Here is a 24318-nt window from a genome sequence, read left to right on the forward strand (position 1 = left end):
CATACCTCCCATCCTTCAATGTGGGACTGCAACTGTTCAAGGGCTTCCAGTTTCTCCATCTGTCTCTTGGTCTCGTTGATATTTGTGCAGACTGTCTTCATTGCCTGCAATGCATTCTGGACAGCTGGGTGATCAGGATGCTTAGAGGGGGTCCTCTTGGCTAATTCCTTTAAAAAAAAAAAAGAAAACATGCAATGTAAACTTAAAGTGGCACGCAGAAAGACCAAACACAAGCACAGCATTGAAACACAATCCCATAGGAAAATGCCAGAACCACAGCTAAATTAAAGAGGTGTGAGCATGTTACTGCAGATGCTTTTCTCTAAAATGCTGTTCATCTGAGCAGGGTTGCTGCTTTATATGGATGCTGCTAAATAAATGAAGGTATCACATGCTGTTAAATACGTCAGATAAGAAGAGTTCAAGCCAAATATGTTTTGTGGTGCCACATATGTTTGCTAGCATAAACCAAGGCCAAATAAATTAAAATATTGCATAAAAAACAAACTGTCCACTTCACAGACATGCAATGGACTGTTGTCCTAGCCATGAGCTAGATCCTGTACCAGTCCCAGTGATGCACATTAGTAATTCAGTGAAGCTGTATCTGGGCCCTTCGATCAGATTTTCATAAAAATTCTGCCTGTAGCAGGTCTCATCAGGAACCATTGGAGCTATGGAAGCTTCATTTTGTGAGAATTATGACCTTATGGAAATAAAGCTAGGCTGTATACTCCATATGTAATATCACACAGAAATGTTCAGATGTGGATTAATCCCAACACACATGAGGCGTTAGGACCGAGGTTGTTTAGATCTATAACTAGCAGAGAAAGATGCTACCAAAGGGCAAATCAGATTCACTTAAGACTTTAATTGCCCTCCTGAGGAGCCTGTCTCTTCATTAACTAAAGAGGGATTCCAATGAGACACCACTCCTAATATAGGTACCTCAGTTAAGTTTTTGCGTGTCAAGAAAATATAACGCTCATCTTATGAAGGAGGAGGTTCATTTACAGAAGAGCAAGTAATTTGCCCAATAGCAAGTCACGTGCAGAACGAAGACCTTCTGGCTCTGTTTTAACCTCCAGAACAGGCATATAGCAAGTGGAGAGGGCTCCCCAAAAGACAAATATGCTAGAGCAGGAAGAGAGAGGCCAAGCAGAAGTTTAGCAGGGACTCTTCCCCAGATAAAGATTAGGAGGTTGGGGCACATATTTTGACTGGACAAATTAATATAGAGCTGAACAACTTGTCTGCTCTGATAGCGCTCCTAAGAGACACTGCATCACTTGATTCAATGCACAGTAGCCCAGCTAAACAATACCCACTGAAGTACAACAATCAGAAAACTTGGAACTTAACAATATTCACCAGAGTTTGGCAAAAGGGGTAACCACTGTCAACTCACAATTAATCGTGTTTTAGACCAATGGTATTTTATAGCTAGCCACAATTGGATAAAAATACATTAAAGAAACCTTAACCAAGGCTAGTAATTTCTTCTTGATACATAATATGGTGTTTAAGACCCACATTTTTAGGTTGGCTGGAATATTTCACTTGTTCCCTATGTTCTGTTTTGCCTCAACATGTTATTTTGTTGTTTTAAAGTCCAGTGACTAGATGGCAAACTGCTGCTCAATTGCATCATTTTGCATGAGAGATGAGAATGAGTTTGAATGTAGCCAGAGAGCCGGCACAGCAGCATGGTCTGTGAACAGAGCTAAATTGCTTCAATCCATAGCTCCCACAGCTAAGGGCAAAGACTGTCTAACCATCCCAGCTGCTGTTCATCCAAGATAAGAGATTACAGCCCCCAAATGCCTGTCACGGGCTCCAACAAGGTTTAATCTGTAGTCTGATTTGCCTTTTGCCTGGCCACATCCAGATGTTAACCTAAGCAAGTATCTCACTACCACACTAAATTTTGCCATATTAGCACTGGTTTAGAGGTCCTTGTACCACACTGCCTTGCTTGGCACTGACATGCTCCAATTTCCTGTGTGATCCTGAGTATCACTGGGGCTTGCCTCCCCTGAGTTGGTAGCACAACCTGTAACCTAAGCACTGCCCCCAAATTGACTTAAGTCCACACATAACCCCTAGATCAAGTTAGCTGGTAATTCTAGGCTCAAGTTGCATGGCTGTCAGAGAGCGGAAGGATGCAGGCTAAAGCTTGCATTAGCTTGTAGTAACTACAACTGCTGCTAATCCAACCATTCTGCTAATCCAGTCACTCTGTGCTGGTAATCAAGAAACTCTGTGTGTCCCAGAGTCCACAGATCTGCTCTACAAAGTTCTATAGACACAAGTTGCCTTTAGCGCGTGACAGGTGTGTACGCACCTAGAAGCGCTTTCCAACCAGCAGGAATATCTTCAGAAGAAATAATTAGACTGTGAAATGCTCAGGCGCCAGCACAAATAGAAGGCATATTTTAAAGGAGGAAGCTACAGCTAAAAGGAGTAAATCTGTCTCTGCCTTTGTGCTTTCTGAACGCTTCCTCACACTGGTTGAAGCAAGGCTTAATTCATTAGCACTAATAAACTATCTTGAGACCCAGTATTACAGAATGCAAAGTATTGACATTATTTATGCATTAACTTCTTGGTTTTGCAGAACCTTTCAATGTGAAATATGCATCTTGAGATTAAACCACTTGGCCACTGAGACTCCTTTAAATAATGCAAGAGACAGGTCTCATGAGAATCATAGCATGTCAATGGGACTTGCTCTCATTCCCAAATGATAGATGGTAGAGACAGAAAGGTCTAAAGGAATGGATGGGAATGCCATGTTTGTCTAGGAAAATGTGGCTATGCAGTACTATGCATAGATTTGGTATTCTGAGAATTTACTCAGAGCTACAATTTCTCCTTCCTGAAAATTACAAATGGTGATTGACAACTGCTGTTGTCAGATGGATGATGGAGGAGACGGGTAATGTGCTGACAACTGGGAAGCCCATTAAGAGAGAGGAGTTAATGATCTTAAGCTCCAGCGTGCATATGTAGCAACATATGCAACAGGAAAAAGAAGCTGGCTGCTACAACTGCCAATCACTAGCACAGATGAAATTCCCTGGGGAGGTTCTTATCCCACTTTTGCTCAAGTTAAGGCCACGGAAAGTAAGTATTTCAAAAAGAAAGGCAGAAGAGAGGTGTTGCACCTTGGTGACACTAGCCTCCGCTCCATGCTTCCAAAACAGAGCGCAGAATTTTTGCTATGTGACTCTCATTAAAATCAATGAAGTTCTGCAGCTCAAGTGTCACCCACACTGCTTTGGAAATGGATATGTGTACATTAGCACTATCTAAACATCCCTTTACGAAATATCACCAAGACACACAGAAAGGGATCTTCATTCACAACAGGCCTGTGCTGCACTGAATGTAAACAAGAATCCAGCCTCTGCTGTAGAAACTGTACCTACGTATATAAAAACATGAACTACCTCTCCCAAGACCTGCCTGTAGGTAAAGGGAGACAGTCTGCATCACACAGGCAGGACTTCTCCCTCATGTCTGGCACTGGCTTGAACAGCACAGTAGTCAGCAACTTTGATGCCTCAGGCACCACCGCTTACTGCACCCTCACACTCCGGAGGCACATCATCCCTCAGCCTCTCCTGTGTCTCCCAGTGCCTGCAATCAGGGAGGGAAGATACAGGAGCTGGTACCTGCTTTCTGCCTCCAGGCATTTTATGCAGTGGCTGCCGTTGTGGGGAAAAGGAAGCCCTCTGAGACTCACTTACCTTTTTCCACTCTCCCCTTCTCCTGCATCTCCCTTCCTCATTTCTTCTGACTCAGGCTGCTCTAGGTGGCCAGAGGAGATTTTGAGGACAGGAGGACTGAAGGGGGCACCTTCCCCACTCCTGCCAGCTGCTGCTGGTGCTGCCCAAGGGTGTAAAGGACAGGGAGGGCACTGGCTGGGGCGGTCAGTTGGCTCAGCAGCAGCTGCTCAGACAGTCAGAGGTCAGGCAGCCCATCAGGGCAGGTGACTCTCTTGCCCCATTTACACCTACGCTTGAGCCCTCTGAGGAAGAGCCATGCTGCTCTGACACTGCCATCCCCTGAAAGGGTAGTGCCCAGCACCTCTGAAATACAGCCAGGGTGCTTTTTTATTTTAGTGACAGATTTATGATGTGTAGAGTAAACTCTGAGAATATTTGCCAACACTTTGAAAGGCAGTCAAGAGAGAGAGAGACCAGATGGCAGAACTCGGGTATGATTGTCCTGTCCTCCATAAAGCTCATGTATATTGTTGTCTGGACGAATTATCTTACGTATTACAACTTCCGCAGCACTAGGGCTAGGAAATGAGGTTGCTGCCACTTGCAGCAAACTATTCCTTGCACAGAGTTGCTTAAACTCATTCATAAAACACATGGACATTCTAGCTACAAACTTGTCTGTCCTTCAGACTAGCCAGCAACGGAGAATAGAAAAGTTGATATTTTCCACAGCCTCTCTCATCTTCAGCATTATCCTCTGAGCTCTTTCTTTTCTTAAGAAAAAAAAAAAGTTCAAAGATATTCTGTATCACTAGCCTGAAAAAAAAATCCCCCTCCCTTCTTTAAAGAACAAAGATGGCAGTAGGAACTGCTTCTTCTGGGCACAGCATTTTCCTTCTATCATTACTCTTTCATAGCTGCAGAGCCTGAGGATGTGCCACTCAGCAGCCCCAGCCCCAAACACTGATTTTACAAAGACAGTAACAGAGCTCTCCAAGACACCTACATCTAGCTATAGTGTCCTCCCAAATAGCATACAGAAAGGAAGGATAGGCCAGTGGGGAGCTAATTAGCTTGGGATGACAAATCAGTTCCCTCTTCCACCAGAGACTTCATGAGTGACCCTGAGCAGCTTACTAAAGCTCTGTGGGCTTCAGTCCCCTACCTGTTAAACACAGACTAACGCACAGACTTATGTTAAAGTGGGGTATAAGAATGATTACATTCAAGACTGTAAAAAATTCTCACAGTACATTATCTGAGGCTGTATAATTTCCACAGTAGCAGGATATCCACTCATGTCACTTTGATATGAAAGATATGTACCAGGAGCAAGAACTTTCACAGATGTGACAGATGTGATAACCTGTAATATATGTACAGGAAATATTTAGAATATCTGTGTTGCATTTTGTAATTCATACTGCTTCGTGTTATTTTGATTTCTTAAAGCCCTTCTTATGCATTATAATTTGCACTTCATATTTACTGTTTTATTACCTGCTTTTGTCTGTGTAATGAGATAAGGCCAATTTCCCAGACTGTTCAGTACACCCATGACCCACTTCACCTCCCCTGTTACCAGGCAGCCTTTCTGTCTTGGTTCTTAGTGTTGCAACAGTGGGAAAGGAGATCAGTTTTTCAGCATGCCTCTTGCAGCGCTCTCTTGCAGTTCTCCCAGAGAATTTTAACACTTAGGGGTGCTGTAAGTTACACCTCCAGCAAAGGAGGATGTTACCAGTACGGTGAACCACATGGAATCAAGCAAGGGACTGGAAGCTTTGGTGTTTGTGCAGAGGTTCTTAAAGCTCTTTTCTACAGTGTGCTACAGCAGTTGTTCTGACTTCATGGCATATAGAGGCAGAACAGACTGTTTAAAAATCTGGAAGTAAACTGTGACTGTTCATTTAGTATACAGATTGAACGATAAATGTAACAAGTGTCACATTTCTAAATGAGAAATGCAGAATTTTTTTTATTTGTGGTGGACAACTTTCAGGACTACCTTGACCATGTTCTCTTTCTTTCAGATTCCTGGATGTCTAGCAGCCCAACTGGAACTTCAGAACAGATACAGCAACATCTGAGATGTGCTAGACCTACCCTACACATGCAATGAACCTGATGTTTTCAGGATGCATTAGACATTTTTTATATGTGCAGGTCTGATGCATCTTAAATAATTTAGACTCACTGTTCATACATGACTGGGAATTATGACAATCAGAATTACAACAAATTTGTCTGTTTCTTCCATGGGAAGTAACTTTCAAGCATTGGCCAAAGTTCATAAATTACTTGAGCTCCATCTAAAAATCAGTGTGGTTTTTGACCTCCCCTATTCCTGTCAGGAAAATGAGATGCTAAAATAGCCTTCTATCAGATCCCTTTTCAGCTTTCATTCTACCAAACTAAAATACTTTCAGCCAAACCTATGCAACAATTTCATGGACTTCTGTGTGAGCAGGTTTGGATCCCTAGATAACAAGTTGCAGTTTGTCACAGACTCACATAGCTCTATTTGGAAGCTATAATTTGTGCACTTAACCTTGGAAGAAACAGTGTAAAAACAGCAGGTTCACAGGTAAAGCTCTTGCATTTGGATTCTAAAAGCTTATTTGGCTTCCTATTTCCATTCAAACGTATTAATGCTCGGGAAATGAGTGTGCAGGAGAAGGCCATGTTAATGATTTGAACGCTACCTTATTTCCTATTAACTGTACCCAGAAGAAAGAGAATTCTACTCAGAAATGCCAATCTTTGATTATGCAATGTAGTAAAAGGATTCCCAACTTAAGTATTTGAGTCTCAGATGCAGCTTTAAATAGCTTAAAGCTAAAAGGGTTCCAAATATCTGATAGAGTCCAAATATAAAAACTAAATCACATAAAAAGACAGACACATCAGCTGTTCATGCATTCGTCTGTTCTCTAAACCCAGAAAACCTACAACGGGGAGAGAACTCAGCAGAAAGAACATTGCACAGGAAGGTGCAAAGAGGTGGCAGGAGAGACGAAGAGTGAACAACGCAGGCGGGCAGAGGAAACCAGAGGTTTTTCAAATGTAAACACAACTTTAATATTTCCTAGCAGAAAGGATGTTATTCTGCCAAATTGATCTTTTTTTTTTTTTAAAGAAGTCTCCGTCATCCTTCCCCATGTCTTCTCTTGCCACGCAAAAATGATTGTTTGTATACTTAAAACTGACAACTGAGCACATATTTTGCAGTTAAAATATGCAAGTCTCTGTATTTTAAAAATTCCTTCCTCCTATCTCCATACTCTTGAGGACACTCAGACATGGCTTAACATGGATTTTGCACAATGAATGTTAATGCTGTACATTGATTGGTGCAAATCATTTCTTGCCCCGCTGCCTCACTTTGCAATACAAACCAGGGCATGCATAAAATATGGTTTCAGATACATCCGTTGGGTTACATACTGAACATCTTAGGATTACAGAGATAACAAAGACACCATATTTCTTTGCTTATCAGTTCAAAAAGTTCAGTTAATAAACAGCTCAGCTCCAAAATGCACTTTTTTTTAAAAAAAAAGAAAGACTTTATGAATATAAATGTTTTCATGTGTTTTACATTTCCCTTTTATAGCTTTTATATTTTCTTCTATGAAAATGTATTTTCCTCTTAAACAAACTAGAAAACAAATGTTACACCAGGCCCTATCTGGGCACTTGCCAGTTTATAGCATTTTTTTCATCCTGTGTATTTTTTAATTTGTAAATTATGTTACTGTTTCTATGGTGTAAAGACTAGAGAAACTATGACAAACCAGTAAAACTGATCATATTCTACGGGCTAATAGATCTAGAACATATGTTAATTTAAAACTTAACAAAAACACATTTCCAGTTCTATAAATATTACTCGTTACTTGTGATTATATCTATAAAGTTTTGAAGACAGAAGTATGTTTTGTAAATTGGCAGTGTTCTTTACAACTCTATAGGGTATATATAATTTTTAACATTGTGATACACGAAGTTGGATTTCAACCAAGCAGTGTTATGAATCTAAGTGAAACACCACTTTTCTGTTTCTAGAAAAAACCAACCCCCCAAAGATTAAACACATTCACTTATGGCTAATTAGACGGTTCTGCTCCTTAAACAGCTCTGAGAGGAATGGAGAGGGAGGAGAGGGCAGCGGGCGAGTTAACATTTCTTCATCCCGTTCTCAGTCCACACCACTGGCTTCCCATCGTTCCCTTCCAAAGTGGAGGAACTGCAGGGATCCAGGCCTGCGGGTGCCCCGCTGCGGGGCTCTCTCTTTCAAGAGGCTTCTGAGTCTGGTCACTCAGCCTTTTGCCTTCAGGTTTTCCTTTCCCTCCAAGGACCTATGAGTCTTCCATCACATGAAGCGATAGGTAATTACTGTCCTAAACCTTCCAGAGAGTTGTGCATATTTTGAGATATTTTTAAAGGATCAGAGGCGGAATGTGCATTTCTGGCTGGAGACTTGGGAATTCCTTAAGAGAACAGACATCAAACACGAAACAAGCTCCGTGACATGCGCTGGGGAGCCCAAGGGGTGCGGCTATCATGTGCTGCACATTCCTGGTGCGCCGGCAGGAAGGAGACAGAAAGGACTGCTCCTAATCCCCACCCCCAATAGTGTGATTAACTCATGATCACCACTCCCCTAGGGTTTTCTTTCTTGCTGACAAAAATGCTCTTTATTAAAGGAAAACGGCTATTTTTGTTCAGAGATTGGTTTACACAACAGCTGCTTCTACTCCTGAGAAGTGTAGTTCCCGCTAATTAAGAGTCATACAATTACTATCAGTGAGACAGAGATGCCTTAATCCAAAACATTCTGCTAGAAATATTTGCTCGGCAAGCTTTCCAGCGTACATATCTGCACTGGAGTTTAAGCCACTCGCGCAGTATATGCTCTCAAGGTCTGTGCATCAGTTTGCCTTTGCTTCTTTTTCTTTTACCAAATCATATGCCCATCACAGCAAGCACAGTTCTGTTCTGTTCAAGCCTTCCCCAAGCCCCTTTCCCATGTTTAAGGGAAAATTTATAGTGAAGCTCACTGCTAACAGACAAACATTCAGAATATCCCCAAAATAGACTTCAATTGCTTTGCTGAAGTACAACAGCAAGAAAAAAGAAAAGGGAAGAAAATCATATTAGTGAGGTTTTGCACTGTGAATAAAACTAATTTGCTGACCAACAAATTCTGTGCTAATTCTCTTGCACGCTGTCTGAAGCAGACAAAAGTTATTTTAGGGACAAAAATATTAATATCATTACTACTGTATTTGCACAGAGATAATGAAAGCCAGTGGTTAGGTTCAAGTCCCACATTTCAAACCATACACAAGGCTTGCAAATTGGACAGACTTCCAAAGAAAGCAACCAAAAAAACCCCAACAACCCACTGTTTACACTCAGCTACTCCAAAGCTGTACTGTTTGTTGGTTCAAAAAACCAAATAGCTTCATCAGATAGATGACGAGAAAACATAAGATTACCAATTACAGGATATCATATATTACACTGGAAATTATTGGTAATATTTGCTTAAGGTGCATTTGGAGATATTCCAGTATATTATTTCTAATTAAGTAACCCAAACTAACTCCATCTTGGATGCTCTTATTCTGGAAGAACAATATTCACATGTGGTATTAATCAAAAATAGTTTCATCATTTTAAATATATGCCTTATCCTACTATTTAAGACTGACTTTCAAGTGTAGACAAGACTGAATTACTATGTTCATACAGTCTTTATCAAACCAAACTACTTAGCTATACTAAACAACTATACTATAACAAGGTCATATCAAAGTTATTGGAAAATCTGGATGTGCACAACCTCTTATTAAAAAAAAAAAAGTAAAAGAGGAAAGTAGGATAGCTCTTGGTCTAAAATTTTTCTAATCAGTTGGAATACAACAGTATCAGTTTGCCCTGGGAATTAGTTAAAATAAGATCCAGTCCCCAGGAATACAAAACAGCTATTTCAGGAGCAATAACTGCAGTTCAGTAGCAAAGGGAGAGCAAACACTTAATTTGAGGGTTACATTATTTTAAAATCTACTTTATTTTTTGATTGGGGAGTTGCATTTTCCTGGTCAGCACTAATAGAATCGTCCTGTATTTTCTCTTAGTTATTCTCACGTCCACTCTGGCAATTTTGTGCTAACAAGCATCAAACAAGTCTTGAATGGGACACAATTTATTCACCATAAACTCACAACCTTTGAGAATCAGCATCAGTTATACCTTCTAGTGATCACAGATATTTTCTGAGCTGAACAACCCATAGTAACGGCATAATCTCACTGACTGAGGCAGATCTGTTGCTTAACAGAAACTAAACTCCCTTCAGCTTTTTCTTAAAACTTTGATTTCTTGTCCAGGAAATTTCAAGTAGTGAACAGTGTGTGGTTTATATCAATCAGGTTACAAAAAGAAATCCATAGAAAAATGGAATGCAACAATACAAGACTTCATCAGAGCTCATCCAGTTGTCCCTTCACATCTATTCGTTCCACAAGCATGTGTGCTTCTGGGTGAACGGCACCAGATCCAAACACCAGTCCCCATCCCAGAAGGCAGGCACACTGTTGGCATCAGGAGGGCAAATTTATCCTCATTCTGTCTTATGGCGGCTTGAAAGTAAGAGAGGCTGTTTCAGTCTTAGCCTTGCTGGTCTTATTTTTGGCTTTCAAAGAATGGAGGTTTGTGCCAGGAGGGTTTTTCAACTGTGTAAATGTGAGAAAGTGGAAACCACCAGTTTATTTCCAAAGGCCAATATTTGATCCCCAGAGCATGACGACTTTGGCTGCCACTGAACTTGGAAAGATTTGAACTATGGTTTAGAGATATGTATTTTGTTCCGGTCTTTTGTTTGCTCCCCCTTTGCAAAACAAATGCTTAAAGAAAAGCAAGAAAAACTAGTCTGTTTATAGCTCTTCCAATCCCTGATACCAAATCCCATACATTCCGAAAGGCTTGTCCTAGAAAGTTACAGAGGAGTGGAAAAACGTAAGCTGAAGAACATCAAAATGTCATTGCATCAGTGGTGCTACTACCTTGTAATCAAAAGGGTCTGTCTGTTTTAGGTGTGATCCTGTAGCAAACATCTTCATGGCATTTGAGTAATAGAGCATATCTCATTCATTTCTGAGTAAAAGTTCTGCAATTTCAGGAAATTTTGTAGTATTTGCAGCTTATGCCATTCTAATATTTTGATGGACTTTTAAAACAGAATGGAGATTTTGATTCACAAGTCAAACTTCTGTCAGTAGATAAAATGTCTACAGATTATCCAGACTGGTAGAAATCTACCACTAATAATAATGTTTTCCAGAAAGCTTAGAAGTTAAGATGGGCATAGCAAGGCTACACCAGATATTGACCACTCTGGCTACACACAGATGTCTCTAGAATAGAATAAGGAAGGAGATGAAAGAGTCTGAGCCTGGTCCACAGGCTCTGTACCTGCTAACAAATCCCCTCATACAAAGGGTAATCATGCCAGGAAATCTGCAGGAGCTTAACACTTTGTCTTTTAGTAACAACACAAACGTAGAGAACAGTTCAGAAAGTAAGAATACAGCCACTACTTTCCTCTGGTTGAAGTTCCTTGGAAAATACAAAAGGGACCTCTCTAAGGAATCAAAATAATCTCTGATTTTCAATCTTGAACACACAGCTAGATAACAATCACAGAACACACCATGGAATGAAAACAAGAAAACATAAACACTAGCAATATATTTGGTCAGGAACGTGCATTTCAAGATCCCCACATCCTCTGGTCTGTTTATCAGATGCCAGAGGAGCTCTTTCTGTACACATGGACGTTGCTCACAGTCATTGTGCAGATCCATAGACAGAACAAGCACCAAATCCTCTCCACACAAACCCCAAATAAAGAAAGCCAGTAGAATTAAGCTACAGTATCATTAGGTTTACAATTATCTCTATATATCCACTCTCCTCTCTGAAGATAATCAGAGTTGGAGACATTTATGTGCTTTCCTGATCTTGACAAACATCATTGCCCTGTCCTGACTATTATTAATGCTGTGGAAGAAATAGTCGTAGCGGTATCACATGTTAGCTTCTCCTGCTATGTGCCTAAACTGCATGTGCTTTTGTTTGTTCAAAACCACATGCACAGTCTGCACTAGGGTGGACTGACTGGACTGACAAACTGCCTGTGTGTGCATTTAAATCCTAGGAGGAAAGGAACGGTGCATGAATGTCTGCTGTAAGATGGGTTTGTGCACAGCTGCACAGACAACAAATGATCCTACTTGTAGGAAGGACGTATTTTGAAAGTTTGGCTCTGAAAGCTCCCATCAGATGGAGAGAAATAATTTAAATCTTCATCAGATTAAACAAACAGCATTTCAATAAAGTGCACAACATGCCAGCTTTGAGCTGACCAGCTTGCATCTATGAAAGCCCTTATTCATGCTGAATTTATGAACACAGCACTGTGATAGCTTTACATGACATACAGTTGATTCATGCAGTCAACCTGTGAGCAAGGAATCACACCAGCTCATTACAGGATTGTTACTTTCTTCCACAACTCAGGAAGGGACCTTTCTTTTGAGATAAGAGGCAATTGCCTCTTATACTTTTTATTAATTTTATTTTAGCAAGTGGAATATTACTCTGATGGAGAATGAGAGACTGACACCGCTGGAGATGGATAGCTTTCAGCCACAGAGTAGCTACAAGGCCATTGGTGATACAAGCACTGCCAGAAACTGCTTTCTCCTTCTCCCTCTCCTTGTTCTCACCAGGAGTGTGACCCAGCCCTGACCTGAAGGGATGAGAGGCAAGTTAGCTCCTTTTAGGTCTGCCAAGAAGGGGGCCAATTAGTACCAAGTGCAGTAGTCATTTCTGCAACAACACGTGTCCATTGGGAACTCAGGGACACAATCAAACAGTTTTCAAACAAGCTGCCAAACAGCTGTCAGATGATAAAGGATTTTGATCATTACTGACCTGAACACACTCAAACTAGAGACCTAGTGATGAAAGATATATCCCATTTCCAGTCCCCTGAGCCATCCAGTGCCCCAGAATACTGATACAATTCTGTTTGAACACAGCTTTTCAGGAAGTCACTAAAATAGCACTCACAAGTCTTAGTAAACATCAGAAGATATCTGAAGTCAAAAGGCACTACTTAGTCAGCAAGTCACCCTGCCTGGTCTGCCCACATCATTACAGGACTTAACAGTCTGTCAGCCTCCAGTCAGCTTTTTGACTGCATCCATAAAAAGCCATTTTCTGCAGACAGGATACAACTTGTAGATGTGCAAACCAGGAAGGTTGCTGTGACAGTAAATCCAGGGTTAAAAAGCTGCAGAATCACTCTAAGAATAAAGCAACTAGCTGGAGAAATTCTTTCCTTGATTTACCTTAAGCAGAAGTGGATATTTGCAAATTCTCTGAATTGGAGTCAGCAGATAACCCTCTAGTGGAATATCTGTTGTCTTTCTGCCTCCCAAAAGCATACAACTCTATAATCAAAAAAGAAAACAAATGTTACCTCAGACATAAAGCGTTCACATTTTCTTTAACAGTGATTTTTTTATTTCTATAATATTCACTATGGTCACAAAGCACTTTGTTGTATTTCAGTGGTGGATGGAGTCCTATTTCCTCTATCTTAGGAGTGGCAATCAAGTTAAGCCTGAAAAACTCTCCATGCATCAGCAAAAGAAAAATCACCGTGGATAACTGCAGTTGTGTAGAAAGATATCTTCCCAGAGAAAATACTATGCAGTTGGCGACTCAAAAAATGTCATAACAATAGGATGACAATCCGCAAAGCTAGGTGTGCCATTAGCTAAAGGAACCCAACTGACCACTGCAGTTAACATGACAGTTTGTTAAAGTCTTCATTCACTCTGCAAAATTTGCATTATTGGTCCAGAAAATACTCAAGGGCTAAAATAAATCCTACTAACTAGGAATGATATAAATAACTCAAGTTCAACCCTTATGCCTGAAGGAAATCAAGGTGGAATTGGAATAAGCGAGTCATCTGCATCACATTCACCAATTCTCAAGCAAAACATTATGTCTAAGCCCAGCTGGCCAAACAGCATGTGTGCACTGGCTGGCTAAACAGCACACATACAGCTCTGAACTAGTCACTGTGCATGTTGCTACTTGCCAAGGAAAAAAGTTAAGGGACGTGCAGGAAAGACTACTTTATGGATAGGAGGACACTGAGGCAAGGGGCAGTAGGACAAACTTAAGGAAACTGGATTTCATTCTGATGCTCATGGGAAAGTCAATTGGGTTTCAGTGTTCACTTCCTGTGAGGCCCCATGGTTTCCAGACACGAAGAAGGTCAAGGGCATTTCTCTACCCAGGACGATGACCACTCTCCCATTGTTGCTTAAACATAATAAGGAAGGGGACAATATAAATGCTTTCCAAATACTGGACCAATACACCAAACAAATTCAAATCCAAACAGATTTCAGGTTGAGAAAAAGAAACAGCTACTGATCAACCCCTGTAATACTCGCACATGAGTCCTCACACATTTGGAGGGGCCACTACATACCAGAAAAATTTCACAGATAAATTTGTGCACAGTACCAGGAAACAAGTAATACTCAATTTTTCAGTGGATTATAGAAATTTCTCTCTCAGGGCTGATGTGGAAGGGGAGTGTAAGAATTGGGTGTGGCATAGAAAAAAAAATATAGAGTCCTTCACATGTCCTCATTTCTCCACAATAAACTGTAAGCCCTGTGTGATAACCAAACATTAGCCTACTGCAAGCCTTTTCAACATTTCCCTGAAGATGCTGGTCCTGGTTGCTGCCAGAGATAGGTGGATGCAGATGGACTTCATATCGGTTTCAGATAAGCTAGTTCTACATGTGTATGTTCAACTATGAATCTCATCAGTTTTGATCTAAAAACCACCCCAGTGGCAAGCCCACACACAATTAACAGAAGCTGAAATTTAAACCCAATTCAGTCAAGATGTGCTTGTTTTGGGGCATTACTGATAATATTTTCCCCTGTGAATTGTGTGCTGTGGCTCAGATACACTCTGAAATTTAGTGGATTTTTGGCTGTAGTTCAGTAATCTTCCTCTTCAAGAAATGTTCACAGACATCATACATAAATCTCATTAGTCCTAAGTGGTATTTTTACAGACAATCATCTGTAAGATAACCCTTCCCCAGGCTATTCTAGAGCCGTGGCATTGGCCACCAGCTTGCAATGCTCCCTGCCCAATTTTCCAAGTCTCGGGTGATTCAGTCCTTCCCGTCTCTCCTTTTGGCCCTCCCTTTAGCTCTGGGCTCAGAACTGCCCTTTAACACTTACTGATTTTTCAGACACATTCCCACATTCTGTATTTCAGCAGCTGTGAGGGGGCAACCAGGCCAAATCCATCTTCACAAGCAAAGCTCTGTATTTTAATGCAGTTTTCACTGCATGGTGACATGATAGCATTGGCTTTGGGAAGAGGTGGAGGCCTGGAAGAAATTACAGCAGCCACAGCAAAGATGACGCTTCAGCATTGCCTGCCTTCTCATACTTGCTGCTATTTTAAAAAGCTCTTGGATTCAGGTGCTGCAGCAAGCCACAGCTGACAGTGTGATATCTTTTATGTACCTCATAATCAGTCTGCCAGCTGCTGCCAGCAACACAGCCAGGGGTTTTTTGCTAGTCCAGTGGCAGTGCAGAGAGCACTCCGGATGTTGGGAAGGGTGATGTTTGCATGCACTTTTGCCTCTTTTTTCTCATTAGTTTCTCTCAGCAGAAGCACCCAGAGGAGCCAACAAACAAGGAAAGGGTCCTTTGGTGACTCAAATTAATGTTTTAACAGCACTTATTAAAACTCACAGGTGATAAAGAGATTCCGAGTACCCAGTGGCATGAGTGCCTGTCCCTGCTGCTCCCCGAGGCCTATGTTTTGTAGCTAAAAAGTGCTCTGGCCCTATTTGTGACAGACATATAAGCAGAAGTTTTCTGCTGTAGGAAAGAGCAGAAAAAGAAAGGAAATAAGGTCCTTTGCAAAATGACAGCCTTTCTTTTACCTCATGGCTTTTACCAAGAAAGAAAACTAAAGTGCTGAATTGGTCCCTCATCTACAGGCTAATCCTGTTCTAAATGCCTGCATCCATGGCCAGGAGTAACAGACACCTAAAATCAAAAAGAATTGGGGAGGAGGCTGGAAGGAGAAATACTGGGCAGGAAGCACCATCTTTTGGTTAAATCAGTTGTGCCTAGCCTCTGTAGAGATATTTGAAGGCTATATGCCACAGTCCTGCCCAACGTGGATACTAAGACATCCTGGGCTGTAGGAGAAGCTGGGTAATTTTTGATACAAGTAGCAACAAAACAGCCAAAACAATTCATCCAGCCTGCAATGGGTTCTTGCCTGCAACTGGACTCATGGGGAAAAGAGTATCAAAAGCAGGTCAGACTTTTCTGGTGGGTCTGCAGATGGTGAATTGGTCAGAGAACTGAGCAGGGAATCAGATCTACTGAGAGCTAGTCACAGTTCTGCTGCCAACTTATTGCATTACTCCTTTCATAATCTTTGGTCAACTTTTCCATGGCTTCTTTAAAAAAAAAAAAAAAAAAAAAAACAACCTTCCCTGTTTTCACTGAAATTACTCATACCAGAGTTAGGCTTAGTTCTGTGTCTGAAGTCACCAGTCATTTCAAGACCTATCCCTCCTGAGTGCTGTGTAGCTGGAATAGATTATGTCTGCAAAATGCTTGGAGTTCCTAGGATACCAAAAGGGTATTATGAGCATGGTGTAAAGTCAGATCATTAAGTCAAGAGTGCTAGAGAAGGTGCTTACCAGGAGGAATGCTCTCACTGTTGGGATCTTGTTCAATTCCATCAGCAACCTGAGTGCTTTCTCGTGGTTGCTACAGTACTCCTCGTACACAAAGAACTTGTCTTTCTGCAAGGAAAAAAATAACAACTTGTTGACTCAAACAAAACTGGTGTGACGATTTTGTTACAGTCTGATACCAAATTCTTTACAAAGGAGTGTGCACTCAGACCAGCCTTAGCGTTGCATTTTACATGACGTGCATGATACTGCTCTTAAGTCAATAGTGTATAGAGGTGTTCCACTAATTCCTAACTTACTCTGCTGTAAATTAACATCAGCTTTCTGAGCACAGAGGCCTCCAGCATTTCTCCTTTTAGTGCATCACCAAAATAATATATTCCTTTGCTGAAAGAATTGATTTTGCTATCTCAGGGACAGTTGTAAGCGTCAAGATATTCCAGAAGAGCAGCCAGGAGCAGAGTAAAGTGACGAGCAAGGGTGACTAAAATGGGGGCTGATACTTCTGAGCTGAGGTGATTGCTGCTGCAGAAGGAAGAAGCAGAGGTGGCTGGGAAGAACCAAAGACTGGAAGAAGGCTCAGAGGGCTGAAGGGGAACTATGGTACATAAATCAACCGGCTGGAAATCCCCTGACTTGCAGGGATGGGAGGAATCCCCCGTAACTTAGCTGGTTCACTCTGTGTTCTGAAACAAGCAGCAGAACTTTAATAACTTCACCATTTCAGTGCAACGCTAAACAGCGGGTCAGCTGTCCCTAACAGCTTTCCTGAAAAATTTCCTCAAATACACACAAAATAACCAACATATTGCAGAAACGAAAGGAAGGGAAAGGGAGCTTCACAATAACATTGCTTTCTAGATTCAGGTATTTACACTGGACCACGTTACACCCACCAGCACGTGCACTGGAATGAAATCCCTGTTAACAAACAAGGGACTGCTGGCAATACCAAGTTCTGCTTCACTGATCTCCAGAGTCAGTGACAGTAGGATTTTTTTCTAATGAAAATGATCGAACATGCTGAACCCACTGCAAACATCAAATATCAGGAAAACACTGAAATGATTCACAAAAGCTGTAACAACTATTTCCATGCCTGAGTGGATCAGGCAAGGAGTGAGTTGATCCATTCAAGGCTGTTGGGAAGGGCTGAACTTTTGGCAGTTATGTTACAAGGTTTCAGTATAGCATTCACTGAAATGAAGGGGGGGGAGGTCAAGAGGCTTTATTAGGCTTTAGTCAGGTTAATGATTCAGAAGCCAAAAAGGCCCATTGGTTTTTGGGTGCTTCTCACAACAGTAGTTTCTCTCCTGATTCAGGTCTGTCTGTATGCCATGCAGAGGTACCCAGACAAGCTGCTTTGCATATCAACAGTTATTTAGCTGCATTAGTGTGGCACTCTGCGAGGGATAATATACTAGGCTTTGCAGAGTGAGCATCACAGGGCATCATGCCACGCAGACGATACCCTCCAGAGCTTGTTGTGGCACTCGCACCATCACTTTCCTATTTAGGATCTTGACGTGAAAATATTCTATCTGAACTTCTCATCTGTCCAGAAATAGAAAGTTAATTTTGTGAGTTTTAATTGGTTTCCCAGCACTAATCAGAGATGTAGAGCTTTCTGCATTAGCTATAGATGACATACTTGCAGACTCTCAATTGCTTTTATTTAAAACAGCTTATAGTGATCCAAACAAAAACTACAGCCAACTGAAAGAGTTAAGTAACACGAATCCATGGGAATATAGCTGCACTCACTGGGAATTCCCTTCACTATGGTTACATGGAAAAGAAACTGTTTACATTAGTTTAGGAGGAGAACTTGACATTCTGGTCAGATGCTCAATAGGCTAGATGCTCAGAGACTGAAAAGTGCTATTTGGTTTGCCTTTTTTTTTTTTTTTTTTTTAATCACAGGATCACTAATCTGATCAGGCTTTTTCTCTCTTTGTATTTCTAAAGAAGGAACTGAAAATAAATAGATATCTGTCCAAGCACAACAATAATGGTGCAAAGCAAATAAAGCAACAGCCACAAAGAGTATGGTGCAAGGAGCTGGAATGCAGATGTTCAAGACTTTTATCCTTCATCTACAGCTGTTCCTATTAGTACTGGAGTTTAATACTGGGAAGTTAGAAAGAAACAAAGGCTTCTGACCACCAGATGCAGGAAAAAGCAGGGCTGAGCACAATAGAAAAGAGGTAATTGAGAGGCATAGGATTGTTTCTGTCCTTAAAACAAAGAGTTACAGAATGAGAAGCCAGGTACATGAGTTTCTCCTACATTTCCTCCTCTCACCTCTCCTCAGCTCCCTGGATGCACACAAGCAGCGTGCTTGAAACTAAAAATAGCAACCATTAGCACGACAGCATCCGTTACATCAGTGCACACAAAATGTCATTGCTTAGGTTTCTGACTGCAGCTCTAAGTACTTGGAGTTTGGGGAGGTTATATTTAGATCATGACAAAATCCCTTTGCTAAACTCAAGTCAGTACAGTAATTATACACACACCAGAGTGCTTTCATCAAGTCTTTTCCAGCTGTCCTTCATGCATGAGACCCACAAATATGAGAACTATGCTTTAAATTACTCGGTGTCTGAAGTGTTTAATTTCCTCTCTGGGTGACATTCAGTCCTAGACTCTCCCCTCCCCGGTGAGGAAATTATCAGTTACATAATTACAGATGTTAAGCCCAGGAATTCTGAACCTACAGTTACTCTACATTAAAGTGCAATTATCGTCAGAGATGTGGCCACATAAAAATGGCACCTTCTTACTCAGCAAATCTGCTGGATACACAGCTAGACCTTCTGACATTGGGGACAAAAATAAGTTTTTACTGTTCTTAGTTTGGTTAAAAAAAAAATCTTTAACCGACAGTTTATTCTCCAAGTATGTCATTTTGGGTCCATTAGAACTGCCTACAAATTAGTACAGATTTGAAAATAGTTTTAACTAAAAAAGCATAGAAGACATTTGGAAAATTTTAACTATTTTGTTTGGACATATTTTTAATAAGGTATGACATTTTCTTGTTTCAAAACAGGCTGAAACCAATTTTGCCTATGTTAAAAACAAAACAGAAGATTTTACTCAGAACAAAACAAGATTTCTGATGACTTAAAATAAGCAATGAAATTGATCATTCATGCAGCATTGCTCCTGAAAATGAGGGGGAAAAAAAACAAAACACATTTCCCTCAAGAGGGCTTCTAGCTACTAGGTCACCAAAAGACTCTACCTGCTCTGTATTAAACATAAGCATAAGTCAGTCCTAATTTGGACTAATTGGTCCCTACCAATATTTGCAAAGTGTTTCAAAGTTTCAGTTGGACCTCAGCACCGATATCTCCACCACAATATCATTTCATTATATATATATATATTTCATTATACTCATGCTTCTGTACTCACCATCAGAACATTCATTTTAGGTACAGTGAGAGGAAGGACTTTGATAAGAGATTAAATTGTTTGATTCCTGGTTAATTAAGAGATGGTATATGAACTTGGCTCAAACTTGAAATGGAATTACCTGATTATATTCAAACACCATGGGGCATGTGAATGAATGTAAATGCATGTAATTGAAATTGAAAAGAGTTCAAAAAGCTGATGAGACCTGGTAGACTGCCCTGACTGGATGGAAGGTGAGACGTGTATGATGTACAGTTCATTTCCAACAGCATTTTGTCTGTCTGTTGCCGTTAAGGATCCTGCCTAGAGCCCCGGCACAGTCAGCTTTATTTATGCCGATCCCAGGCAGAATGGAAGCTAAAGCAAATTAGTTGCAATGTCATAAAAATAGTTTTGTAGATGTTGCCTGGTTACGTGGTGCAAAACTGTTGGAACACTAACTGAAGGTCCTATTCCCTCAACTGAGAGAAGTCCAGAAAAATAATGGAGAACTTCAACTCCCATGTAAACTCTTGCATACTGTTCTATTTTTCAGACTACAAGTTATGTGGAGGCAGACACACCTCTTGTTGACTCAGACTTTTTTGCTCAGTCTTTTGAACTTTCATCACCATCAGCAGGTAGCTCACTGTGATCCCAGAATCTGCATGCAGATTTCCTGTGCTGCTTCCACCCAACATGTCAGTTCTGACAACATGGCAATAAAAAAAGTTTAGCATCAGTCAATTCTCTGCCTTTCTGTTCTGCAGACAGTCTTATGTTTTCATGGCCTGCACAAAAGAGTTTCTCTTGATGAGGTGTGATGGTTCTAAGTTCAGCATATATGTTCTCTTTGATGATCAAGGTTTGTTCTTCATGCCATTTTGTCTCAGACAGCAGATTTGATTTTGAATGAAGGTTTATGTGTGTTTTTTACTGTCTTTCATGGTTATACTGAACAACAACTTCAGAAGAAATTCCAACACCTAGCATCAGACAAGTAATGAACTTCTGATGATCATCTCATCAAATACAGTGTACTAGGGCAAACAAGGTCCATCTTCTAGAGCAAAAGATTTTTTTCACATCTTATTATCATAGCAAGGTAATTAAACAATTCATCATCTGTTAAAATCCTTCAAAAAAGTCAATGTGCATTAGTTGAAGTGAAAAATGATTGCTCTTTTGGAACCCTTACAAAAATCTGCTTTTTTGCTTCAGCCATTATCCAAAATCTGAATCCTTACAAGCTGGAGATCTGTGAGAGGATATCCTAGCATTATTATGAACGGATCAACTATGATCCTGGAGGCTCATAACAACTAAAAGTGGTGTCCTGTTTCCAAGAATGGGTGGACTGCTGATGTTGAATGAGGCTATTCTAGGCCAAGGTAAAATGTGAAAAGAGTCAGGCTTAGGCATATGTAGATTAGAGGAAATTTAAGATACAAAGGTCTCATGAATAGGACTCAACCACTGCAGTCTGGTGGAACTCCTGATGGAGGATCTCTATTATGTGACACACAGAAACTTAGAGAAAACATGCACCACTAAGAAACTCAGTGTCTGGAAAAAACAGTGCCTCAAGGATTCTCAAGCTATTCTTTAAATTTATGAGCATTTTTAACATCTAGCTTCTGGAGAAGAACACCTGTGCTAACATCTGTCTGCTGACAGGGAAGTAGGGCTCATAATCAGGACTAAGAATGACCTTGCCAGGTGATCATAGTAGAAGATACACTGACACATTCAAGATTCACAGGCCTTATCTCACTTCCTCACTGCAAGTTCCCCTGAGGATACACTGTGATTTGATGATAATGAAAAACAACGTAGGGCATTGTTACTTCACATTCACAAAATCTTCAGTAATTTTCACATGTGATACACAGTGGGAAATCTAGCTATATTCTATCCTACCTGCTCGAGTAGCAGAGAGAGTTACGCTTTTATTTAGAATAATCAGGAAGCATGAATTTTTCTCCCTTCAAGCACCAAGGCTGTTCTCCCCAGCACTTCTTTTAAGTTCATTGTAACAACATGAGAATGTTATCCAAAATGAAAAACCAAAGAAATATATTTTTCCCCAGGTAAGCTGGATAACAACACACACTCTAGAGAAGCTCGTCAGCCATGTTACGCAACTGCATCACTGGAAGACAATGGCTGGATTTTTCTTGAAGAAGCCTCAAGTGTGCTGCAAGGGCTTCTTGAGGCAAAATACTGCACACCATTTCAAAAAAACTGGTTTCAGAAAGCACCATGGAAACACCTCTAGGAATACTGACCGTTTCTGAGGCACCGTTTTCTTATGAATACCTCTGCTTCACCAGAACAGTCCCAATTAGGGAAATGGAGCTTCGGAAGCCTGAGCAGAGAGGAACTACAACTCACTCTGCACCGCAGTTGCCACTGGCGTCTCCCTGTCACTTGCTAGAGATTCACTAGGGAAGCCTGCAGTGTGACAGGGCACAAATCCCACCTCCCTCACTCCCAGGTTTTTGCAGTACAGCTTGTCTTCTCAAATCCAGACAATTTGCATGTAAGGACAGACTATTTCTCTCTCTCTTGCTATCCTTTTGTTGACTCTTCCCTACTCAGACTTGAGGGGCCACAATGCTCTCAGTGTTATTCCTACACATCCTTAAGGTAATTATGGATGAGACTAGCCTTTTCTATATATTCTGAATTGAAAGGTGTCTGACCTCCTTCTGTGTAAGCTGCAGGTCTTTTCCCCTAGGGTATCGTGAAATGATTGATGTACACATTGTTTGCAATGCACACCACAGACTGTAATGTAAGCTGATCTCTGTCCATCAGCCTCTATTAGAAGATAAGTTCTCATCAGCGCTCATTGCTTATGCATTAGTTTCATAATCCTGTACTTTTGCACGTTTAATAAATAGGGAACATTCAATTTAATAACTATTAAATTTTGCAGTAATAAAGTTATGAAATGCTATATGCATGTACAAAAAAAATACTATCAATGACAGGAGAATTATATACTAGGCATGAATTCAGTCCAATGATAGGATATTAACATTTTTGGTTAGTCAGTGCTACTCTGAAACATAGGAGACAGTTTCACAGTATCACTCAAGAGGCATCCTATTTTGATACCCTCAGTTAGTGAGTACTAATATGTTAGTAGAGCATATCCTGTTGGTAGGCAATGATTCTACTGGGTTTTCAAGGCTTTAGCCAAGTTAATCAGTATGTTTTTCAGCAGCTGACAGTCCTCACATCTGATACAATTTCTGGGCACTGTCTCAACATAACACATTCTTCTACTATTTTAATAATTGCCACAGCATAAATAAAAACTACACAAAGTGAGGTAGTTGGTAAAGCTTTACGAGTAATCGATGGCTGCATAATTGCTGCCCACTCAAACCCAATGAACTGTGAAAGCATGGGTTATTATTAAAAAAATTGTGATAGAACATATTTTGATAGGAAGTTGGGCTGGGGCTGCAGGCAGTTAATAAGAATTTGAAGAAATGCTTTTATGTAGGTGCTTTCTAATTTTCAAACATCTCAGGAGGGCAGCTGCGTGTTAAAAAATGTGCAATGTCACATTTCTTATACATGTAAATCAGGTATCTTTGCATTTAAATGAACCCAGCTTGTACCAAGATACATGCAATAAATGATTTTGCATACACAAATCAGTGTGCCTTATGTATAAATTAGTCATAGAATGGCACACACACAATTGAAAACCAGACCAAGTTAAAATAAACTACCAGAGGGAGAATTTCATAGTATGAGAAACAAATTCCAGTGAGAGAAGAAATGGTAGAATCATAAGCCATAATTCCATGGTCCTTAATATAGGTCTGTGCTTTACTGCAAAGCAGGCACTGCAAGCAGGACAAATCTGACTGGATCAGGTTGGCACACATGATCATATTATGAATGCATTAACAGAACACTTTATTTATGAAACTGTATACTTTTACATAAGCTGTAGGAGAACAGACAATACAGCTATCTGGCATAAAGTCAGATGACACAAAAGTAACCTGTCAGAATGTTTTGAACAACCTGGAATCCGTAGAGCGAATTTGTACCGCAATATTACTGCGTATTTTGTAGCTCTGACATTCTTGAGCCAGTATTATGAGTCCAAAAGCCAATTTTCTGTATAGTTGAGCCACAGAATTCAGATATTTCATTTATTCCATGGTAACTGGCTGTGTGTTGTAATTTCTGCTGCATTTCAGCAAGTGCAAGATAAGCCATCTCACATTACTTTTCATTTACTGAAGGATAAAGGTGTGCGTAGACACTAACTACTGTAGATAATATGTTGTCCTTAGCTTTGAATTC

The 24318-nt window shown here is 40.5% G+C and overlaps 1 protein-coding gene across 1 annotated transcript in view; it reads right to left on the minus strand.

Moving 5' to 3' along the window:
• PREX1 (phosphatidylinositol-3,4,5-trisphosphate dependent Rac exchange factor 1) overlaps positions 1 to 24318 on the minus strand; it is a 191926-nt gene that overhangs the window by 81476 nt on the left and 86132 nt on the right. Inside the window, exons 5-7 of the mRNA XM_026054773.1 lie at positions 16582 to 16686; positions 13157 to 13258; positions 6 to 167 (exon numbers count right to left, since the gene is read on the minus strand). Coding sequence (XP_025910558.1) covers positions 6 to 167; positions 13157 to 13258; positions 16582 to 16686 — 369 coding nt within the window. The remainder of the gene's footprint in view (positions 1 to 5; positions 168 to 13156; positions 13259 to 16581; positions 16687 to 24318) is intronic.

This window comes from Apteryx rowi, unplaced genomic scaffold (genome assembly GCF_003343035.1).
Source record: "Apteryx rowi isolate R43461 unplaced genomic scaffold, aptRow1 scaffold_0, whole genome shotgun sequence".
Lineage (NCBI taxonomy): Eukaryota > Metazoa > Chordata > Aves > Apterygiformes > Apterygidae > Apteryx > Apteryx rowi.